Source organism: Phyllostomus discolor, chromosome 12, assembly GCF_004126475.2.
Source record: "Phyllostomus discolor isolate MPI-MPIP mPhyDis1 chromosome 12, mPhyDis1.pri.v3, whole genome shotgun sequence".
NCBI classification, from domain to species: domain Eukaryota; kingdom Metazoa; phylum Chordata; class Mammalia; order Chiroptera; family Phyllostomidae; genus Phyllostomus; species Phyllostomus discolor.
Genome location: NC_040914.2, coordinates 29437730 through 29456459, shown reverse-complemented (window position 1 = coordinate 29456459; position 18730 = coordinate 29437730). Strand labels below are relative to the sequence as shown.

Genomic DNA, 18730 nt, shown 5'->3' with positions numbered 1-18730 from the left:
TTCTGCACTCATTTTCATTTGAATTTTTTATCTTCAACTTACAGAATTTATTAAATTTATTTATATACTAGCAATTATAGAGGATTCAAACATTTTCTCAAGCATGTGGCTTATTTTAATTTTTATGTTTTAATACTAGAAGCACTTTGGTAAAAATTAAAATTTATATACCACACGGCCCCAGAAAATTTTATTTAAAAACTGCCATTTCCCATTATTTCATAACCACTACCACAGTTGTAAATCATGAATCTATAGTGTGTTCTACTAGTTTTTAAGCTAAACTCCATGCCATTAAGACACTTTATTTAGCCCTGGCTGGAGTGGCTCAGTGGATTGAGCACTGGCCTGTGCACCAAAGAGCAGCTGGTTTAATTCCCAGTCTAGGGCACATGCCTGGGTTGTGGGTCATGTCCCGAAGTATTCCATGCATACTGGGTTGCATGAGAGGCAACCACACACTGATGTTTCTCTCCCTCTTTCTCCTTCCCTTCCCCTCTTTAAAAATAGGTAAAATCTTTTTTAAAAATCTAAATTTTAGAAAAGACACCTTATTTAATGGAGATTTATAATATGCTTTATGGCTTTTCAAGAAGTCATTTCCAACTTTACATATTAAAGCAATTGTCAGTTTTTGCCTATGGTATTTAGAAACTACTTCAGACTTATGAAACAGTGTGCAATTTTTATATTTCTAGTATTATAAGCCCCCAAAGTAATAGCAGTCATTTTGTTTGGCAACACCATTAAGTAATGCAAGTTGACTGTCAACAATAGATATCTATGAATATTTTTTAAAAATTTTAGCCCAAAATGAAACCTACCAACATGTTACCTTTACTTTCCATTTTTATTCCCAAACCTACTGACTTATCTCATTTGAATATTCTCTCCAAGATTTTCATCAAGGTATTCTTTATATTGGCAAAATACATAGTAAAAAAGAAAGTGAAGGACTGTGCCAACTCTATTTGTATTTATTTTAGAGAGGAAGAGAAATATTGATTTGTTCCACGTATTTATGCATTCAGTGGCTGACCCTTGTAAATGACCTCACTGGGGACTGAACCCACAACCTTGGTATATCAGGATACTGCTCTAACCAACTGAGCTATGCATTTTAAATATAAAGTAATGCTGCATCCTCTTTTATGTTGAGGAATGCAAAATAGATCCTGTTCTTTCTCTTTACATATGGGTAGGCTTTGCCCACTCTAGCTTTGGTGTATTTTTCACTGACCCACACCAGGCAGGGTCAGTTTTGGTGTATTTTTTCTGAGTACTTGTCCAATACACAGGAGGCCAGGCCAGGGCGCCCCCGCCCCCCCAGTGGCTGCCTCCATAACAGCAACTGTATTTCCCAGAAGAGTGTGCACCTTAAGTGCCCGACAGTGCTACACTTAGGAAAGCTTGGAAGAGGATTGTTTCTGTGAGTGTACCATTTGAAAGTGAGACTTTTGGTGTCTTCCTTGTGATGTTCATTTCAGCTGCTTTTGATCCTGTTCACCTGGTCAGTGGGTTGAACTGGGATACTGGAACAGCAGAGCAAGAGGTCTTGTCATCTGGGTGACCTCCCAAGCCACCCAGCTTGAGTTCCCTGAAACTGTTCCACCTTCAGAGCCATGGCCATGGCCATGCACCCGGGCCACACCCCACCCAAATCTTGAAGACTCCCTGCTCAGGTCACTGCAGTTCGGGACCATCTCCAGAACAGTAAGGTGTTTCTGGGAGGGGTCCCTATTTCTGAAACACAGTATGAAGTGTGGAAGAGTGTTGCAGATGGAGTGAACAGCAAGCACAGTCTTGGAAGTATGCTTGCTTAAGCTCGGAACAGTCAGGAAACCTGGTGTCCCACTTAGTCTGCAGGGGGTAGTGTGCCTGCCATGGCAGCTCAAGCAGCCACTGTGGGGCTCCTGTGAGCCATGGAAGTTGGAACAGAGAGAATCTGAGTTAAGGTTTTCTATTTTTTTTTAAATTATGGTCTTAAAAGTATTCCAAATGTTGCTCAGGGAGAAGTGATCATGATGGTAGAGGGAAAGAAATAAACTAGTAAGGTGGTCACTTGCAAGTTTTGGTGTTGGTGGAGCCGACTGGTCTATAGTATGTGGGGTTTTGTTCTTTTAAAGATTTTGTTTATTTATTTTTAGATAAAGGGGAAGGGAGGGAGGGAGAAAGAAGGGAGAGAAACATTGATGTGTGGCTGCCTCTTACATGTTCCCAACTGGGGACCACTCAATCCACTGAGCCACACCAGCCATGGCAGTGTGTAGGTTTCTTGACTTTACATGAGTCCAGGTGACTTTGAGAGTACGTTTATTAAAGCTGGGGACAGTGAAACAAGGAAGGACGCTTACAGAAGCAACAGGAGAAGGAAAACGAGCCTAGGTGGGGCTGCTTTGGCTCACAGAGAAGTCAAGAGAAAAGGGCGCCATGGAGGCAGGTTCAGGGGGTTAGCCTGGGACAGCTACTGCTGCCCATTGCTTCCTTGTTCCAAGTCTCATGGAGTCCCTTAGTGTTTAGGTGAAGAAGAGGCGGGAGGGAAAGGCATGGGTGTGCTGCCTGGAGGGATAGTGCACACTGGGTCCTTCATTTTGAGGGTTTTTAAAGGCTGGCAGTTTAGGGGAGGTCATATGGATTTCAATAGGATATTCACCAGCTTTGTGCTGATGTGCCAAAATGAGATTTATCCCCTTAACTGCATCTGTCCTTGGAGGTGGTTGGCAAATGGCACTAATTGCATTTCTATCTATCTCCCTGAGTAGGGTGATTTAAGCTATTTAACCTCTGGTTGGGGAGGAGTATAAACCATTGACTCCTAAGTGTCCTTGATTAGGCAAGATAGGATTTTGCAATTTACTAAGAAGGCTGTAACTTCCTTGGGTGTTTAACTGTCTCAGTTTCCCTATACCTCTTGTCCTGGCTCACTAGTCTGTTTCAGGTGGGCCAGAGAGGTGGGAGTAGAGTGGCGATAAGTGCAAATTCTTGATGGAGCTTAAAGACAGAACTGACAGGTTTTCCTGCTACATCAGATGTGGCTGTGAACTAAGGTAAGAAGTAAATAACCACCCCAGATTTTTTTGTCTGAACATCTAGAAGAATGGAGATGGGTAATTTGGTGGTAGGAACAGGATTCAGGAGTAATATTAGGAGTTGGATTTTGGACATGGTGAATCTGAGATGTCCTAAAGGTAGAGGTGGCACATGGACAACTGGATTCACAGTTCTGAAATTCTGGGGAGGGGTCCTGACACTTGGACCAAGCCTAGTGCTCAGACTGGGAAAGCAGAGAATCATAGACTTTACTCTCAGATAAATCCTGAAATGAGAGAGGAGAGGGATGGGGCTGAGGGCAGAGCAGTGAGGCTGACTCAAGGGGGAGGAGGGTCTGCAAGGGGGGTCCACCAGAAGGGAAAGCAGTAGGCCATAAGGAGCTCTGCCTTGAAATAATGGCAGAAATTTAAAACTGTATGGACTTAAGTTATACGGCATTTAGTGACTGAAGTCACACATTTGTGAAGGTGCTAACCCATTTATTTGTTCATTGGAATATGCCACTATCTAAAGTTGGCTTGTTGATTTCTTTCATACCATTTAACATACTCACCATCCCCCCATATTTTTTGTACATTAGCTATGCTCAGCATCATGAAATACCAGGGACATGCAAAATCAGAGTGAGATACTGCTACACATTTACTAAAAGGATCAAAATTTTAAAAGACCAGGCCTATGCACTATTAGCAAGGCCATGCGAGAAGTGGAACCTGTATATACTGCTGGTAAAAATACAAAAGGAACAATCATTTTAGATGACAGTTTGGTGTTTCTTAAAGTTATACATTAATGTTTACTCGGACTCGGGTATTGCACCTCACAGTATTAACATGAGAAAGGAAACATATCAATATGAACTTTGTCCAGTTTTTGCAATGGCCAAAATTAGAAACAGTTAAAATATCCATAAACAGATGAATGGTGGTACATTAATGTAACATGCTAGTGAACAATATAAAAAGAATAAACTACTCAAATAAGCAACACTGATGATTCTCAAAATAAATATGTCACATTAGGGAACCCAAGGAAAACACTAAACACTTTATGATTTCAGTCATATAAAATTTTAGAAAATGCAAACCAATCTATTATTACAAATGCAAATCTGTGGCTGCCTGGAGGACAGTGATTATTAAAGGACACAAGGTAAATATAGGGGTGATGGAAAGGTTTATTATTATGTCTGATGGTTTCAGGGGTTTGCATGAATGTCAAAATTTATACAGTTATACAGTTTAAATATGGATAGATTATTGCATGTTGTTTATACCTTATTAAAACTTGAAAAATAGAGTAGCTCAGTGGATTGAGCGCGGGCTGGGAACCAAAGTGTCCCAGGTTCGATTCCCAGCCAGGGTACATTCCTGGGTTGCAGGCCATAACCCCCAGCAACCGCACATTGATGTTTCTCCCTCCCTCCCTCCCTCCCTCTCTCTCTCTCTCTCTCTCTCCCCGCCCCCCTGCCTTCCCTCCCTAAAAATAAATAAATAAAATCTTTAAAAAAAAAAAAAAAAAAACCTTGAAAAATAGGTTCAAATTAAAGTCTGGATTTCTTACCCTTTAGAAAATCAGGCTTGGCAGCTGAACTGACTCCACATCCTCTCTCCTCATGAGGCAGACACTTGCCTGAGTGGCAGCAAAAATAGGTGAACACTGAAGGGTGTTTCCACTTTACTCACAGGAACGCTGACTAGGTCAAGAAGACCACATTGCTGAACTGAGATCTTTCTTGTGTTTCTGCACAGCGGTGACCTTAGGTAAACAGCCCAGAGGGGCCACAGAAACCCACAAACCTTTACATTTTCTCTGACAGGACCCTTAGCTACACAAGATACATAGTTCCTGGAGGGCCTGAGAACATCTGTACCCGCTCATCCTTCACAGCTATAGGTACTAAACATTGTGGACCTTTCAGAAGAGGTCCACAAATAAATAAAGGCAGAGCCTGCTAACCAGTTTATGGCAGTTTCCTCCACTCTATTAATCCAGTGTTTCTATAACAACAATCATTCTCCTGGACCCCATGATCTTAAAACCAGTGACATTATCCCACAGATTCAGGACATCAGAGCCCACAGCTCCGCTGCAGGACCTGTGGGACAGATGTCCTCTCACCAGTGCTGGGCATGACACAATAGCCCCTGTGAAGAAGAGAACAAGTTCACACTGCTCTCAGAAGCACCGAGGGTTGTCACAAGGACCCCCTCCTCAGGTTGAACTCTGAACCTATAAAAGTCATGGTATCCAAGCTACAAAATAGGAGCCCAAAGCTCTGAAGTCTTTCCTTAAAGGCTCTGAGCAGCAATGCAAAATAGGCCATACTTGAAGAGGTATATTCTACCGTCATACTATATATACACTCTGAGGCACACAGTTTGGGATCCCAGCCAAAGCTGTTCACCCCACATTCTAACAAACCCAGTTAATTTCAAAGCACCCTGAACAGTGACTAGAACCCCCAAGATTAAAAAGACCTTTATTGTCATACAAACAAGAGCAATGATAGGCACAGTTCCTGGGTTGGTGACTTGGAGGCTAGAAAATGCCATCACAGAAGTCACATGAAACCAACAATATCCCTGAAAAATGTAGTCCCAACAGTGCCCTAGGCCAAAACTGGGTAAGGTCCATGCACTAACTCATCAGAGAGGAAAAATTGGGAAAGAGTTAAGTGCTCAGGTTATTGATGCATCATTCTGCAAATGACAGCACACTGGGGCTTACTTCCTGAACATTGTGAGATGGATAAATGTTGCACACTGTGGGCTGCAGCCAGGAGGTAGACATGAAATGGCTTCTGCTACAAACTGCCAGTGACGTAAATCTGGCCACGGCCCTGGGCAGGTAAAAAAGTGCAATGCCATTCCCACATACCTGAAATTTATGTAGATGTTTACATGTATGAGGCTCAATACAGGCAAATGGCACCTTCATAAAGGACCTCCTCCAGTGCTGGCTCACTGAACAAAAATATAGTATATACCTGTGCAATTAAGGCAGTTCTCCCATTTGAAATCTGTGGTATCCAATACAGCAAGTCCTTTGACTGAATGCCTTCTCATATTCACTGCACTTACAAGACCTTTCTCCACTGTGAATTCTCTAGATCACAGGTGGCAAACACAAGGCCCATGGGCCAAATCTGGCCTTCCACCTTGTTTTATCCAGCCTGGCACCTTGTTTCTACCAGTGGCAACGCTGAGCTCTCGCTTAACTGTTACAGAGTAGTTACATTTACACAGTCCTAAAATTGCATTTGGCCCTTTGAAGGCAACTGCCAGGCTGATGTCAGGCCCAAGAGGTTCTTGTCAGGCCCCCGGTGAAAATGAGTTTGACAGCCCTGCTCTAGATGTAATGAGGCTGGCTCTTGGTAAATGATATCTCACAATGCCATGCTCAAGGCTTTCATCCAATGTGATCCAGTGTTTTAGGAGCCTGGAGTTAAAGGTAAATAACTTCCCACATTCCAATTCTCCCAAGGCCTTTATCCAGTGTGAACTCTCTGGTGTTTAATGAGGCTGGAGCTATGGCTAAAAGATTTCCCACATTTACTACACTCATAAGGCCTTTCTCCAGTGTGAATTCTCCTGTGTTTGATGAGACTAGAGTTTTGAGTAAAGGATTTCCCACATTCACTGCACTCATAAGGCCTTGATCCAGTGTGAACTCTCTGGTGTTTTAAGAGACTGGAGCTGTAAGTAAAGAACTTCCCACATTCACTGCACTCATAAGGCCTTTCTCCAGTGTGAACTCTCCGATGCTGTAGAAGCGCAGAGCTTTGGCTAAAAGATTTCCCACATTCACTGCATTTATAAGGCCTTTCTCCACTATGAACTCTGCGGTGTTCAATGAGGCTGGAGTTTTGAGTGAAGGATTTTCCACATTCATTGCATGCATAGGGCCTTGATCCAGAGTGAACTCTCTGGTGTTTTATGAGACTGGAGTGGTAGGTAAAAAACTTCCCACATTCACTGCACTCATAAGGCCTTTCTCCAGTGTGAACACTCCGGTGTTGAAGGAGTGCAGAGCTTTCACTAAAGGATTTCCCACATTCACTACACTCATAAGGCCTTTCTCCAGTGTGAATTCTTCGGTGTTTGATGAGGTTGGACTTGTTGCTAAATAATTTTCCACATAAGTCACACTTGTGAGGCCTTGCTCCAGTGTGAACTCTCCGGTGTTGAATGAGGCTAGAGCTTTGCCTAAAGGACTTCCCACATTCCCCACACTCATAAGGCTTTTCCCCAGTGTGAACTCTCCAATGGTCATTGAGGCTATAGCTTTTGCTGTAAGACTTTCCACATTCACTGCACATGTAGCATCTTTCTCTAGTGAAAACTCTCTGGTGTTCAACAAGTGTGCGTTTGCAACTGAAGTCTTTTGTGTATTCTCCAGAGTTACATATAGTTTTTCCCCTGTGAGAGGCTGCCCCACACTCAGTTCTCCTCTTTGTCTTCTCCTTGGTGCATGCAGCCTGATGCTGGAGAAATCCTGAGCTGGCTAGGAAATCCCTCACAGCCTCTCCATAGGAAAAGGGTTTCCCTGACATACAGAATTTGCAGTCCTTTACAACGGAGGCTCTGCCCATGTTGTTCCTGAAGCACTTCTCTCCCATGTGCTGCTTCTGATGCTGAAGTTCCACACTGACATACAACTGCTTCTCACATGCCCCTATCTTGCACAGTTTCTGCCCATGACGTGTTCCCTGGTGCTTGATCAAGTGCAAAATGTCTCTCAAGTCCATACCACACATCTCACAAGGATGGGCCTTCTGGGGAGACACACCTGCCTTGCGAGTCCAGACCTGTGACACTCCTTGTAAAGAATCACGGTGCTCAGATGGTACCTCCTCATTCTGGGCTCCATGCCAACAACCTGAAAGCAAGAAGCACTGGTGAAGTGCATGCTGCCTTTGGTGACAGAGGGCAGACGTATGTGTCTGACAAACTCAGGAGTAAGCCTGTGGCACCATGTGAAGGACCAGGATGTTGGTTCAGGCTGAGTATGGGGCTGGTTAGCAATACTGGGCTATACAGAGCACAGGACTGGGGAGGCCTTACAAGGTGAAGGACAAACCATGCAGTGTGACACAGAGGAGAGACAGGGTCTACGGTTCATTCTCTACTACCAACTTTCCAAAGGAACTTCTCTACTGGTGACACATGAATGTGTGTAGAAGGGTATATTAAGAACCAAGGAAATACAACTATAGCAGGGAAGCTGGGGTTCAAGGACTGTTTAGGAATATGCACACTCAAGACACAATGCACAGGAGCCAATGAGAACACACTGTAATGGAATGGTGAGAAAAATGGTTTAGATACCATATGTGGCCACATGTACTGGCACCAAAATACTAGCCTGCAAATAGGTGTCTGGTATGATTTGAACACAGCAATGCCATCACACCCTCCCCCTGAATGACACTCTTCAGGGCCAGGCTCTTTCTGAGCCCATCTTGCTATGTACAGATGGACTCATATTCATCCTGAGAACCACTGCTTTCCAACCCAACCCAACTCCCTCAATGAGCAAATTTATGGCAACTTATACAAGTACTAAGGGAAGGAGATAGCACAGATGAGGAGCCAGCACTAGTCCAGAACAACTTAGCACATGATTGCCAACAGAAAACTAAATACTACAGAAAACTTCAAAAGAGGGTTTTGCAAGAATAGCCTGTGGGTTATATAAGGAGTCACCATGTCAGTGATGGCAATTCCTGGCATAGGCACACCCGAGAAAGTGTCAGCTAGAGGAAGGAAACAGAACCTGGGCACACAGGAGCCTTGGATTTGGACAAGGTCACTCCATCAGGAAGGCAAGTAAAGTGATATCCATTAGGTTCACTGGAAGACTCCTGATCCTGATTCCTTCCCTGCAAGTCTACAGGACAACTAGTGTTGGGGCTGCTCATGGAAGGAGAGTGCAGTGCACACACCTCAGCCCAATAACCACAGCACCTTCCCTGGGAACTAGGGAAGCAAAGCCCATGGTCCTGCTGTGTGGATAGGCCTGCTTGTTCCTAGAGAAGGGAAGGGTAGAGACTACTAGCTCACAGCACAGGGGTGAGTTTGAAAACCTTACCCAAGGAGGTTATAAGTGCCAGGTTCTCCAGCATCACATCGTGGTACAGATGTCTCTGAGCCTCATTAAGGAGATCCCATTCCTCCAAGGAGAAGTATACGGCCACATCCTCAAAGGTCACCCTGCCCTGGCATGATGGGGACAGATGAAACCACAAAAAGTTCCTCTACTGAGAACCCACAATCCCTTCCCCCAAACATCAACCCTGTGCCCATCCTCCTCCCAATCTCCCCAACTCAAAGGACAAGCCAAGCCCTGGTGCCACTGGTGCTGTTGTCTCCTCATGGGCTCACTGATGACAGGGTACAGCCATCAGCAAGAGGAAGGAGGTGGATAAGCAGACATGCAAGTTTTGGACTTGCATAGAGGGGTCCACCCACTCATGCCAGGCTATTCCACTGGTGTGGCTAAGTTCACGTAAGTCTTGATACCAGGCCCCTGGAGTCATCAGGCATACTCCCTCTCCAAGAACATATAATTCTTGAGACTGGATCCCACAGTCCCATATCTATGGTCACCACCACTTCACTGTTCCACACCAAAGGCATCTTCCTGGCCTCCCCACATAACTTGTGTCTTAATCACCTCCTCTTCACCCCACTGGTGAGGGTGGGATTCCCATCTTAGAGTTATAGGGATGGCCAAACACACAACACCTGACTCTGTACAAAGTTGATGAATAGCACAGCCTGGGAGAGGAGGACACCACACAGCACACAAGGCCACCTGGGGGATGCATTCTGAAAAAGAGTGAATAGCAGTAGCTCAGGGCCCACCAAAGCCCCCATAAAACCCTGGTTGTAATCCATAGAGTAGTGGGTGAATACACTCTAGCTCAGGCCTGAGAGTCATCTCACCTTCATTGCTCCTAAGCTGCTGCATCCACTTCATGTCTACTCCTTTCACTGGAAACCTAGGCCACCTGCCAGACTGTCCTGTTACTGACACATTCTCCTTCCATGGCCACTTACCTCCCTCTAATGTGTTTCAATACCATCACCCAGGTATCCAAGCAAGAGAGCCAGTCCTGAGCCCCTAACCTCCCCATTTCCTGGCACCATAACCATAAAAACAATTGTCCTAAAAATGACCCAAATCATTCACCTTGGCCCACACAGCAGCCATTACATTTTACATGTCTCCATCTTCAACCCTTTCCCAGATTTCCAGACCTGTGTGTTTAGCTGCTCACTTAATGCCTCCACATAGTGCTCCCCCCTCCCCAAAATCTCAGAACATCCTGATATCTCCCCCATGACTATTACTTCTACCAACTTCCTCATTTTAAGTGGAGCTTCTGTTCTTAACAGCTGCTGAGAAAAAACCCTAGTTTTATCTGAGTCCCATTTCACACCCTCACAGTCCATGTTGGAAAACAAACTTGGCACCGGTGCAGGTTGATTCCCAGTCACGGCACATACCTTTGTGAAAGGTTCAATCCCTAGACATGGCTCATACGGGAGTTAACGTATCAATGTTTCTCCCTCTAAAATCAATAAGCACGTCCCCAGGTGAGGATTTTTTAAAAAAGAGTTACACAGCACAATGCAATCACAACTCCTAAGCCACGACTCTGCTCCATTAACCCTCAGCTGAATTATGGCAATAGCCCTGACCCTGCTCCCCTTCTTCCTTTTTCCTCCCTCAACCCCAGTCTATGATGATACAAGAACCAGAAGGACCCAGGTAAGACTTCGGTAGTATCTCCTCTCCCTTCAGATCCAACCCCTCCATTAGCGCCAGAATAGACACCCAGTCTCTCAGGTAGCCATTCCAGTCCTGACTCCTGTTCCCTTGATCTTTGTTACAAAAAAGAGACCACCCTTGGAGTGGCCTTAGGACCCCGTCCTTAGGGTTCCTCCAGATTCTCCAAACCCAAAACCGAGGAAATGTCACTTTACAGTCCAAAGACACCATTACGGGGAATATGTGGGTGGTGGTCAGGGCCAGTGAGGGATGGGGACATGCTTCCACTTCCCTGTTGTCCCATGACCGCGTCTGCAGCCACGGGACAGGTGAACAGAAGTAGGCCTTAGAGAAATGAGTTCATGGCGGGTTTCATGGGCTCAAGCAAGCCGGTACTGCACCCCGTCCTGAAGACTGGGACTCGAGCCGACCGTTTAACCACGGTGCCTCAGTGCTCAGTTCACCTTTTACCAGGTGCTTCTCAGCTCACCACCCTCTCCCCATCGTGTGACATTGTGTCACCGTCAACTGCCTCTCGGTCCTGGACGCCAGGGCCTAGGCTGCAGGACGTGGCCAGCACTCCGTACCAGGGCAACAGGGCTCAGTGGAGTGTATGTGTGGGGAGAGGGGGCTGGGGTAACAGCACTCACCTCAGCCGGGGGCCTCCGTGCGGGTGCCGCCATCAGGCTCTTTGGGCGGGACAGGGCTGGAGTGGCAGACGAGGAGGGAGCCCAGGGCACTGGCACGGGGGTTCCTGTTTTGGCCTTGCCGCGGGTCATATAGGCCGTGGAGTCGAACAGCCGCGATTATGGAGCGGGACCACGACTCTCGAGGTTTCCGGACCCGGCACCACAACCCTGACTCCCCACTCCAGAGTCTCGGACAGTGAACAAAACCAAGAGCAGCTAACATGGCCGCCAAGGGAGACCCAGAAATCCCGCCCCCAGAAAAAATGAGCCAACGAGGAATCTCCTCTGTTCTAAGTTCTCACTGGAGAGCGAGGTTGCCGCTCGGCTCTGAGCATTCTGGGTAATGTAGTCCCCCCAGAGTCAAAAAATTCCGGCGATGACAGGTTTACTGCCCAGAAGGTTATGCTCGCCTGGGAGGAGCATTGGAATACGGCACATCTAGGTAGGCTTCACCTCCCCTTTAAAGGGATCTTCATCATATTTCTGCGAAGTGCTCTTTGCAAATGATCACCCAAATTATGGAGACATATTATTTGAGACTCTGAAGCTCAGCATACTCCTGAAGGCTAAAGATCATTTTTTAAATTATATTTTATTGATTATGCTATTATAGTTGCCCCTGTTGTTCCCCCTCTGTCCCCCTCCACCAGGTAGCCCCCCACTCCCTCAGGCCATCCCAACACCTTTGTTCATGTTCATGGGTCATGCATATAAGCTCTTCAGCTTCTTCATAGCCTATACTGCACTTTACATCCCCATGACTATTCTATGACTCCTAATTTGTGTTTCTTAATCACTTCACCTTTTCATCTACGCCACAAATACCCTCTCCCATCTGACAGCCATTAAACTGCTCTCCATATCTATGATTCTGTTATTTTCTGCTTGTTTGTTTTGGGGGGTTCAATTTTTGATAGATATGTATTTATTGCCATTTTATTGTTCACACTTTGATCTTCTTTTTCTTAAATAAGTACCTTTAGCCGTTGCTGGTGTGGCTCAGTGGATTGAGTGCTGGCCTGTGAACCAAAGGGTCACCAGTTCCATTCCCAGCCAGGGCACATGCCTGGGTTATGGGTCAGGTCCCTAGTAGGGGCTGCATGAGAGACAACCACACATTGATGTTTCTCTTGCTCTTTCTCTCTCCCTTCTCCTCTGTACAAAAATAAAAGAAAATCTTTATTAAAAAGTCCCTTTAAAATTTCAAATAAAAATGATTTGGTGGTGATGAACACTTCAAGCATTTTCTTACCTGGGAAGGCCTTTATCTGCCCTTTGGTTCTAAATGATAGCTTTGCTGGAGAGAGTAGTTTAGGTAGTAGGTCCTCCTTTACATCACTTTGAATATTTATTGCCAATGTCTTCTAGCCTGTAAAGTTTCTTTTGAGAAATCAGCTGACAATTTTATGGGAACTCCCTTGTAGGTAACAACCTGCTTTTCTCTTGCTACTTTTAAGATTCTCTCTTTATCTTTAAACTTTGGCATTTTCATCATGATGTATCTTGGTGTGGGCCTCTTTGAATGTATCTTGTTTGGACTCTCTGTCTGTCTGTGCTTACTGGACTTGTGTGTCTACTTCCTTCACCAAATTAAGGAAGTTTTCTTTCATTATTTTTCCTTTTTAAAAATATTTAATTTTTTTTCAATTTTAGAGAGTGGGTAAGGAAGGGAGAAAGACAGGGAGAGAAGCATCAGTGTATGGTTGCCTCTTGTGTGCCCTCCACCAGGGACTCAGCCCGCAACCCAGGCATGCACCCTGACTGGGAATTGATCTACCGACCCTTTGGTTCATAGGCCAGCATTCAATCCACTGAGCCACACTACCTGGGGCTCTTTTATTATTTTTTCAAACAGATTTCCAATTTCTGGCTCTTTCTCTTCTCCTTCTGGCATCCCTAAGATGTGAATATTGGTATGCTTGAAATTGTCCCAGAGGCTCATTATACTATCCTAATTTTTTGGATTCTTTTTCTTGTTATTCTGGTTTGTTGTTTTTTGCTTCCTTATGTTCCAAATCATTGATTTGATTCTCAGTTTCATCCACTCTACTGTTGTTTTCCTGTAAATTGTTTTTCATTTCAATTAGTGTATCCTTCGTTTCTGACTGGAAGGTCAGAAGAATGAGCCAAAACAAGTCATTCATATGGAAAAGTGACCATTAACTGCCTGGTGGGCCCATAAGTTGGGTGGGGTAGAGTCTCAGGGAATCACCAAAGCAGGACAAACAGTGTGAGCCAGGTTGATGGAGTCTCAGATATGGTGTCCAACACAGTCTGCAGCTCTGTGAAGGGGAGGACTCAGAAGAGGATCAGTGGCTTCTGCTAGCAGTTTTGTCTAGGAGAAGGTTGTCCCTCAGCTCTTGCGCTGGTACCAGACACTTCAGATCCTCCCTGGATGCCACTGGCGTCTTTCAAGCTGCTGCTCTGGTGCTGGAGCTTAGCGAGAGTGAGTTTGAGTATGTCTGTATACAGGCCCTTTAAGAGGAACTGCCGGGTAATCCAGAAGTTTCTTCCATCAACCCAATCTCCACTGGTTTTTACATCCAGAAGCCATGGGGACTTACCTTCCCAGCATGGAAACCCTGGGCTGGAGGGCCTGGTACAGAGCTGGTACCCCTCACTTTCAAAATATCCCTCCCAATTTTTATCTGCCACACAGGGGTGTGGGATCAGGCCGTTCTATGTCTCCACCCCTCCTACTGGTCTGTATAGATGTGGTTTTTCAATTCCGTGGTCACAGGACCTCCATTCAAGTTGATTTCTGTGGGCCTGAGTGATTGTTGTCCTATACTTTAGTTGTAATTTGATGTGGTTGTGCAAGGAGGTGAACCATGTTTACTTAGGCTGCCATCTTGGAGCGAAAAACCAAGATCTTATTTCTGATGCTCTCAAAGTCTACAAATCCAAATAAACATATTACATGGAGTCATTCAGACAAAAAATATGTCCACTGTTACAGAAGCTAATAAACATTACCTTATTTCAAGTTTGGTCAGAGACAAGAGAGAAAATACTTCCAATTGTGCCATGTCAAGGAAGATACAGGAAGGATGCTAAGCCACCCTGAAGCAGGAGGACACAGAAGAATCTGACAGCGTTTCTTCTTGACTAACTTTAGTCAGGTTCCTCTAAGCTCTTTTTGACTAGGCCTTGGGACTTGTCCTGCTAAGTCAGTTTAGCAATAACTTTTCACCTTCAATATCTGATCATTACTGATATCTGATCAAATTTCTTCATCCCTCACCATCACATGGGTTATATCTGACCACACTTGACCTTCCTTCAGCAAGATCTTTTAGGTCAGTTTAGGAAGGACTTCCCTACTCTTTAAGTAATTTTTTTATCCGCTGACACCACCCTTGCTCCTTGGATATAAATCTCAGCTTTCTCTTTAAAATTTGTGGTTGAGCTCTGGCCATGTGGTATAGATGGTTACAGCATCAGTTGTTCCCATATGCCAAGGTTGTGGATTGGATCTCCCATCAGGGCACATAAAAGAAGCAACCAATGAATGTATAAATACATGCAACAACAAATTGACTCCTTTCTTGCTCGAGTGCTCACTCCCTCTAAAATCAATAAATTAAAAAATGTATTTTAATAAATAAAATTTGTAGTTGAATCCAATCTCTCTCCCTTACTGCAAAACCCCATTGGCCCTACACATATCTCATGATTTCAAGTAAAGCCTGCTTTCCAGTTTTAACAAGGGTCTTAATAGATCCTTGTGGTTCTCAACAAAAACGTCTCTCCTGCCTGTGCAATTCAGTGAGCAACACTTTTATCCATTTAATAACTTGGATCTTTAAGTGACATAGCTGGTACAAAAGGACACGGAGCACTAAGGCACAAAGGTTAGAGAATCTGTAAGGTCACCTAATTCCAAGGACATAGAAGAGGACAGGGAAGCATGAGCCCATTGAACCCCACATGAACACATTCCTCCATTACCAATCACTTTATAATTTCCCATGGTGCAGAAGTGCTTATGGAACCTACATAGGTCAGTTCCTCCCTTGCCCTGACTCCCGCCAACATATTCTCTGGATTGTGGTGACCTTGGGCTCTTATTATTCCCCCCTATCTTGGGTCTGAGAACCCCAGAGAACACCCAATCTGTGGGTGCCACATCCACATAGGTTTATATACTGGTGTTCCTGTTTCTGTCAACCAATATAAACAGGTTAAAGGGTTCCTTCAGCAAGTGGTACCAAGATGTGGAGGTGCTCAGAGATATAACTGAGCTAGGAGTGTTCAGGAAAACACACATCTCCTTTAGTTCAGGTGGGAACAAAGAGCAGAAAGGCAGGAGTCAGGACTGAAATGACTGAGAAGTTGTGGGTCTATTCTGGAGGTAATTGGGGAGGTTTGGAAGGGAAGAGGATGGTGGTCTTAAAAAAGGGCTTACCAGATTCTGTCTGGCTGCATGAGACAAAACATATTATTTCAAACCCAAATTTACATACATTCACGTTGAAACTTCAAATGCACCTGCTCTTAGCCAAAATGCATTAACTATTTTCTGCCATTGAAATGCATGGAGTCAGAAGCATTAGTGCATTTTGTAACCTTCTGAATGTTCAGTCTGAGCCATGAGTTGAAAGATAAGGAGGATTTAAGCTGTCCTAGTTAACCCTTCCTCTGGTTCCCACAGAAAACAGCTTTTCTGATTCTATCTTCAGTGATGGTGCCAATCCATAGAACAGCATTGTTTATCCATTTAGTATTTCCTACTCAATAGTCTAAGCTATATATTCCTTGAGGAACCTGACATATTTCTCCAGTGGAAAACAACTTTTCAAATTCTGTTTGGATATGGGATAATGACTACAGTGTTCTCAGGCACATCGCATATGCAAAGGGAACACCTGAAAACCATCATCTCATCTCATTTTTCAGGGAAGGGATTATCTTTTCTATGGTGATTGCTTGGACTCTTGTTCATGAGTATTGATATACCAGAAAAGAGTTGCGAAATGCAATTTACAGAAAGCTCTTAATAACAGTTATGGAGTTATTAAAAAACAGTGGTAAAAAAAGCTATAAGGAAATATCAATGGGGGAGGAATGAGACTTAAGATCCAGATAATTTTATCAAGAGACACTGAAATTTGAGTCAGGCTGATCCCAATCCTGGTATTGTGATTTTTAAAAAATATATTTTATTGATTATGCTATCACATTTGTCCCCAATTTCTTCCTTTGCCCCCCTCCACCCAGCAGTCCCCACTCCCTCAAGCAATCCCCAAACCTTTGTTCATGTCCATGGGTCATGCATATAAGTTTTTTGGCTACTCCATTTCCTATACTGGCACTAGCAGCAGCCAGCCTAGATTTACAGCTTGGCTTTGCCTGGGAATCTCCAACCCTAGCACAAGTAGCAGACACCTCATAATGCTTTGTAGCTCATGTAGGGTGAACCCAGGCAGAACACAGTTGGGGGCTGAATTAGGCCTGCACAACCTGGAAAACCTCAGAGCCTGCACATGCAGTGAACAACTACAGACCATGATGGAGCACCACCACCCTGCCCCTACACAGCTGATCCCCAGGGAGGGTAGAGGTTGGTGGTAAGTGGTCACAGCCAATCCTTGCAGCTGACTGGCCCGGGCAAATCCTTCACACTGATTGGTCAACACCAACCAAGGCTCAACTACAAGAGGAGGGTGTACTCACCCCAGACAAAGGGCACACCTCCAGTATCCAGCTTGGGTGGTAGAGGAAGCTGTGCCATTGGACCCTACAGGACACCTACTACATTAGGCCACACTACCAAGACATGGAGTCAAAACAGCTCTACCTAATACATAGAAACAAACGCAAGGAGGCTGCCAAAATGAGGCAAAGAAACATGACTACAGATGAGGCATGCCTCTCCATATGAAAAAACAGATCTAAACTCCAGAAAAAGAGCTAAATGAAATGGAGATAAGCAATCTATCAGATGCAGAGTTCAAAACATGGGATATAAGGATGCTCAAGGAACTTAGTAAGGACCTCAACAGCATAAAAAAATCCAGTCAGGAATTAAGTATAGGACTTCTGGCCAAGATGGGAGGTATAGGTAGACACACTGTGCCTCCTCACACAACCAAAATAAGGACAACAAAAATTTAGACACACAAAAACAACCAGTACTGACAGTAAATTGAATTGTGTAGAAGTCCAACAATCAAGAAGTTAAAGTAGACACATTCATCCAGACTGGTAAGAGGGGTGGAGTGGGGTGGCTGGGTGGAAAGGAGTGGTGGCAAAAAAAAGCGGTGGCTGGAGGACCCCTGGCACAAGGCAGCAGCAGGCAGACCCAGTGAGGCAGCAGATTGTGGAGGGGCCTGGTGCAAGGTGGCTGGCAGACTGGGCAGTCCCACATTTGAGAGCAGATAAACCAGGCAAAGTTGGGGAGCAAGACAGACTGTGAAACCCAGGGTTCCAGCCCCAGGGAAATAAAGCCTCAAAACACCGATTGAAAACACCTGTGAGGGTTGAGGTGCCAGGAGAGACTCCCAGCCTCACAGGAGAGTTCGTTGCAGAGACCCATAAGGTCCTAGAACATACACAAACCCATCCACACAGGAATCAGCACCAGAAGGGCCCACTTTGCTTGGGGGAAGTGGCGGAAGTGACTGAAATCTGGCAGAGAGTGGAGCAAGTGCCACTGTTCCCTTTCAGATCCCTGTCCCACATATAGCATCACAACCCAGCAACATGGGTTGCCCCACCCTGGTGAACACCTAAGGCTCCACCCCTCATACATAACAGGCACAACAAGACAAAAATGGCCCAAATGAAAGAACAGATAAAAAAAATACAACTAAGCAACAAAGAGATAGCCAACCTATCAGATGCACAGTTCAAAGCACTGGTGATCAGGATGGTCACAGAATTGGCTGAATTTGGTCCCAAATTAGATGAAAAAATGAAGGCTACACTAAGTGAAATGAAGGAAAATGTACAGGGAACCAATAGTGATGGGAAGGAAACTGGGACTCCAATCAATGGAGTAGGCCAGAAGGAAGAAAGAAACATTCAACCAGAAAAGAACGAAGAAACAAGAATTCAAAAAAAGAAGGAGAGGCTTAGGAACCTCCAGGACATCTTGAAATGTTCCAACATCTGGATTATAGGGGTACCAGAAGGGGAAGAAGAGGAGCAACAAGTGAAAAACTTATTTGAGCAAATAATAAAGGAGAACTTCCCCAATCTGGCAAAGG

General features: G+C 44.8%; 3 protein-coding genes across 6 annotated transcripts in view; all 3 read right to left on the bottom strand.

Moving 5' to 3' along the window:
* The window catches only part of LOC114511481 (zinc finger protein 345-like), a 447937-nt gene that overhangs the window by 349706 nt on the left and 79501 nt on the right, over positions 1 to 18730 (bottom strand). The gene's annotated exons all lie outside the window — the stretch shown is intronic.
* The window catches only part of LOC114511525 (zinc finger protein 345-like), a 101211-nt gene that overhangs the window by 63228 nt on the left and 19253 nt on the right, over positions 1 to 18730 (bottom strand). The gene's annotated exons all lie outside the window — the stretch shown is intronic.
* LOC114510579 (zinc finger protein 154-like) lies at positions 3670 to 11873 on the bottom strand. The gene is made up of 4 exons (XM_028529125.2): positions 11481 to 11873; positions 9145 to 9271; positions 4576 to 7932; positions 3670 to 4337 (listed from the first exon to the last, which is right to left on the bottom strand). Exons 1-3 carry the CDS (start codon positions 11607 to 11609, stop codon positions 6542 to 6544), a joined length of 1647 nt encoding a protein of 548 aa, XP_028384926.2. The 5' UTR covers positions 11610 to 11873; the 3' UTR covers positions 3670 to 4337; positions 4576 to 6541.

Excerpts from the sequence above, each read along its gene's own strand:
- LOC114510579 (XM_028529125.2), bottom strand. The coding sequence starts at position 11,609 with ATGACCCGCGGCAAGGCCAAAACAGGAACCCCCGTGCCAGTGCCCTGG. Across the intron at positions 9,272-11,480 it reads CACGGAGGCCCCCGGCTGAG|GGCAGGGTGACCTTTGAGGA; the intron begins GTGAGTGCTGTT and ends CCATCATGCCAG. Across the intron at positions 7,933-9,144 it reads GGCACTTATAACCTCCTTGG|GTTGTTGGCATGGAGCCCAG; the intron begins GTAAGGTTTTCA and ends TCTTGCTTTCAG.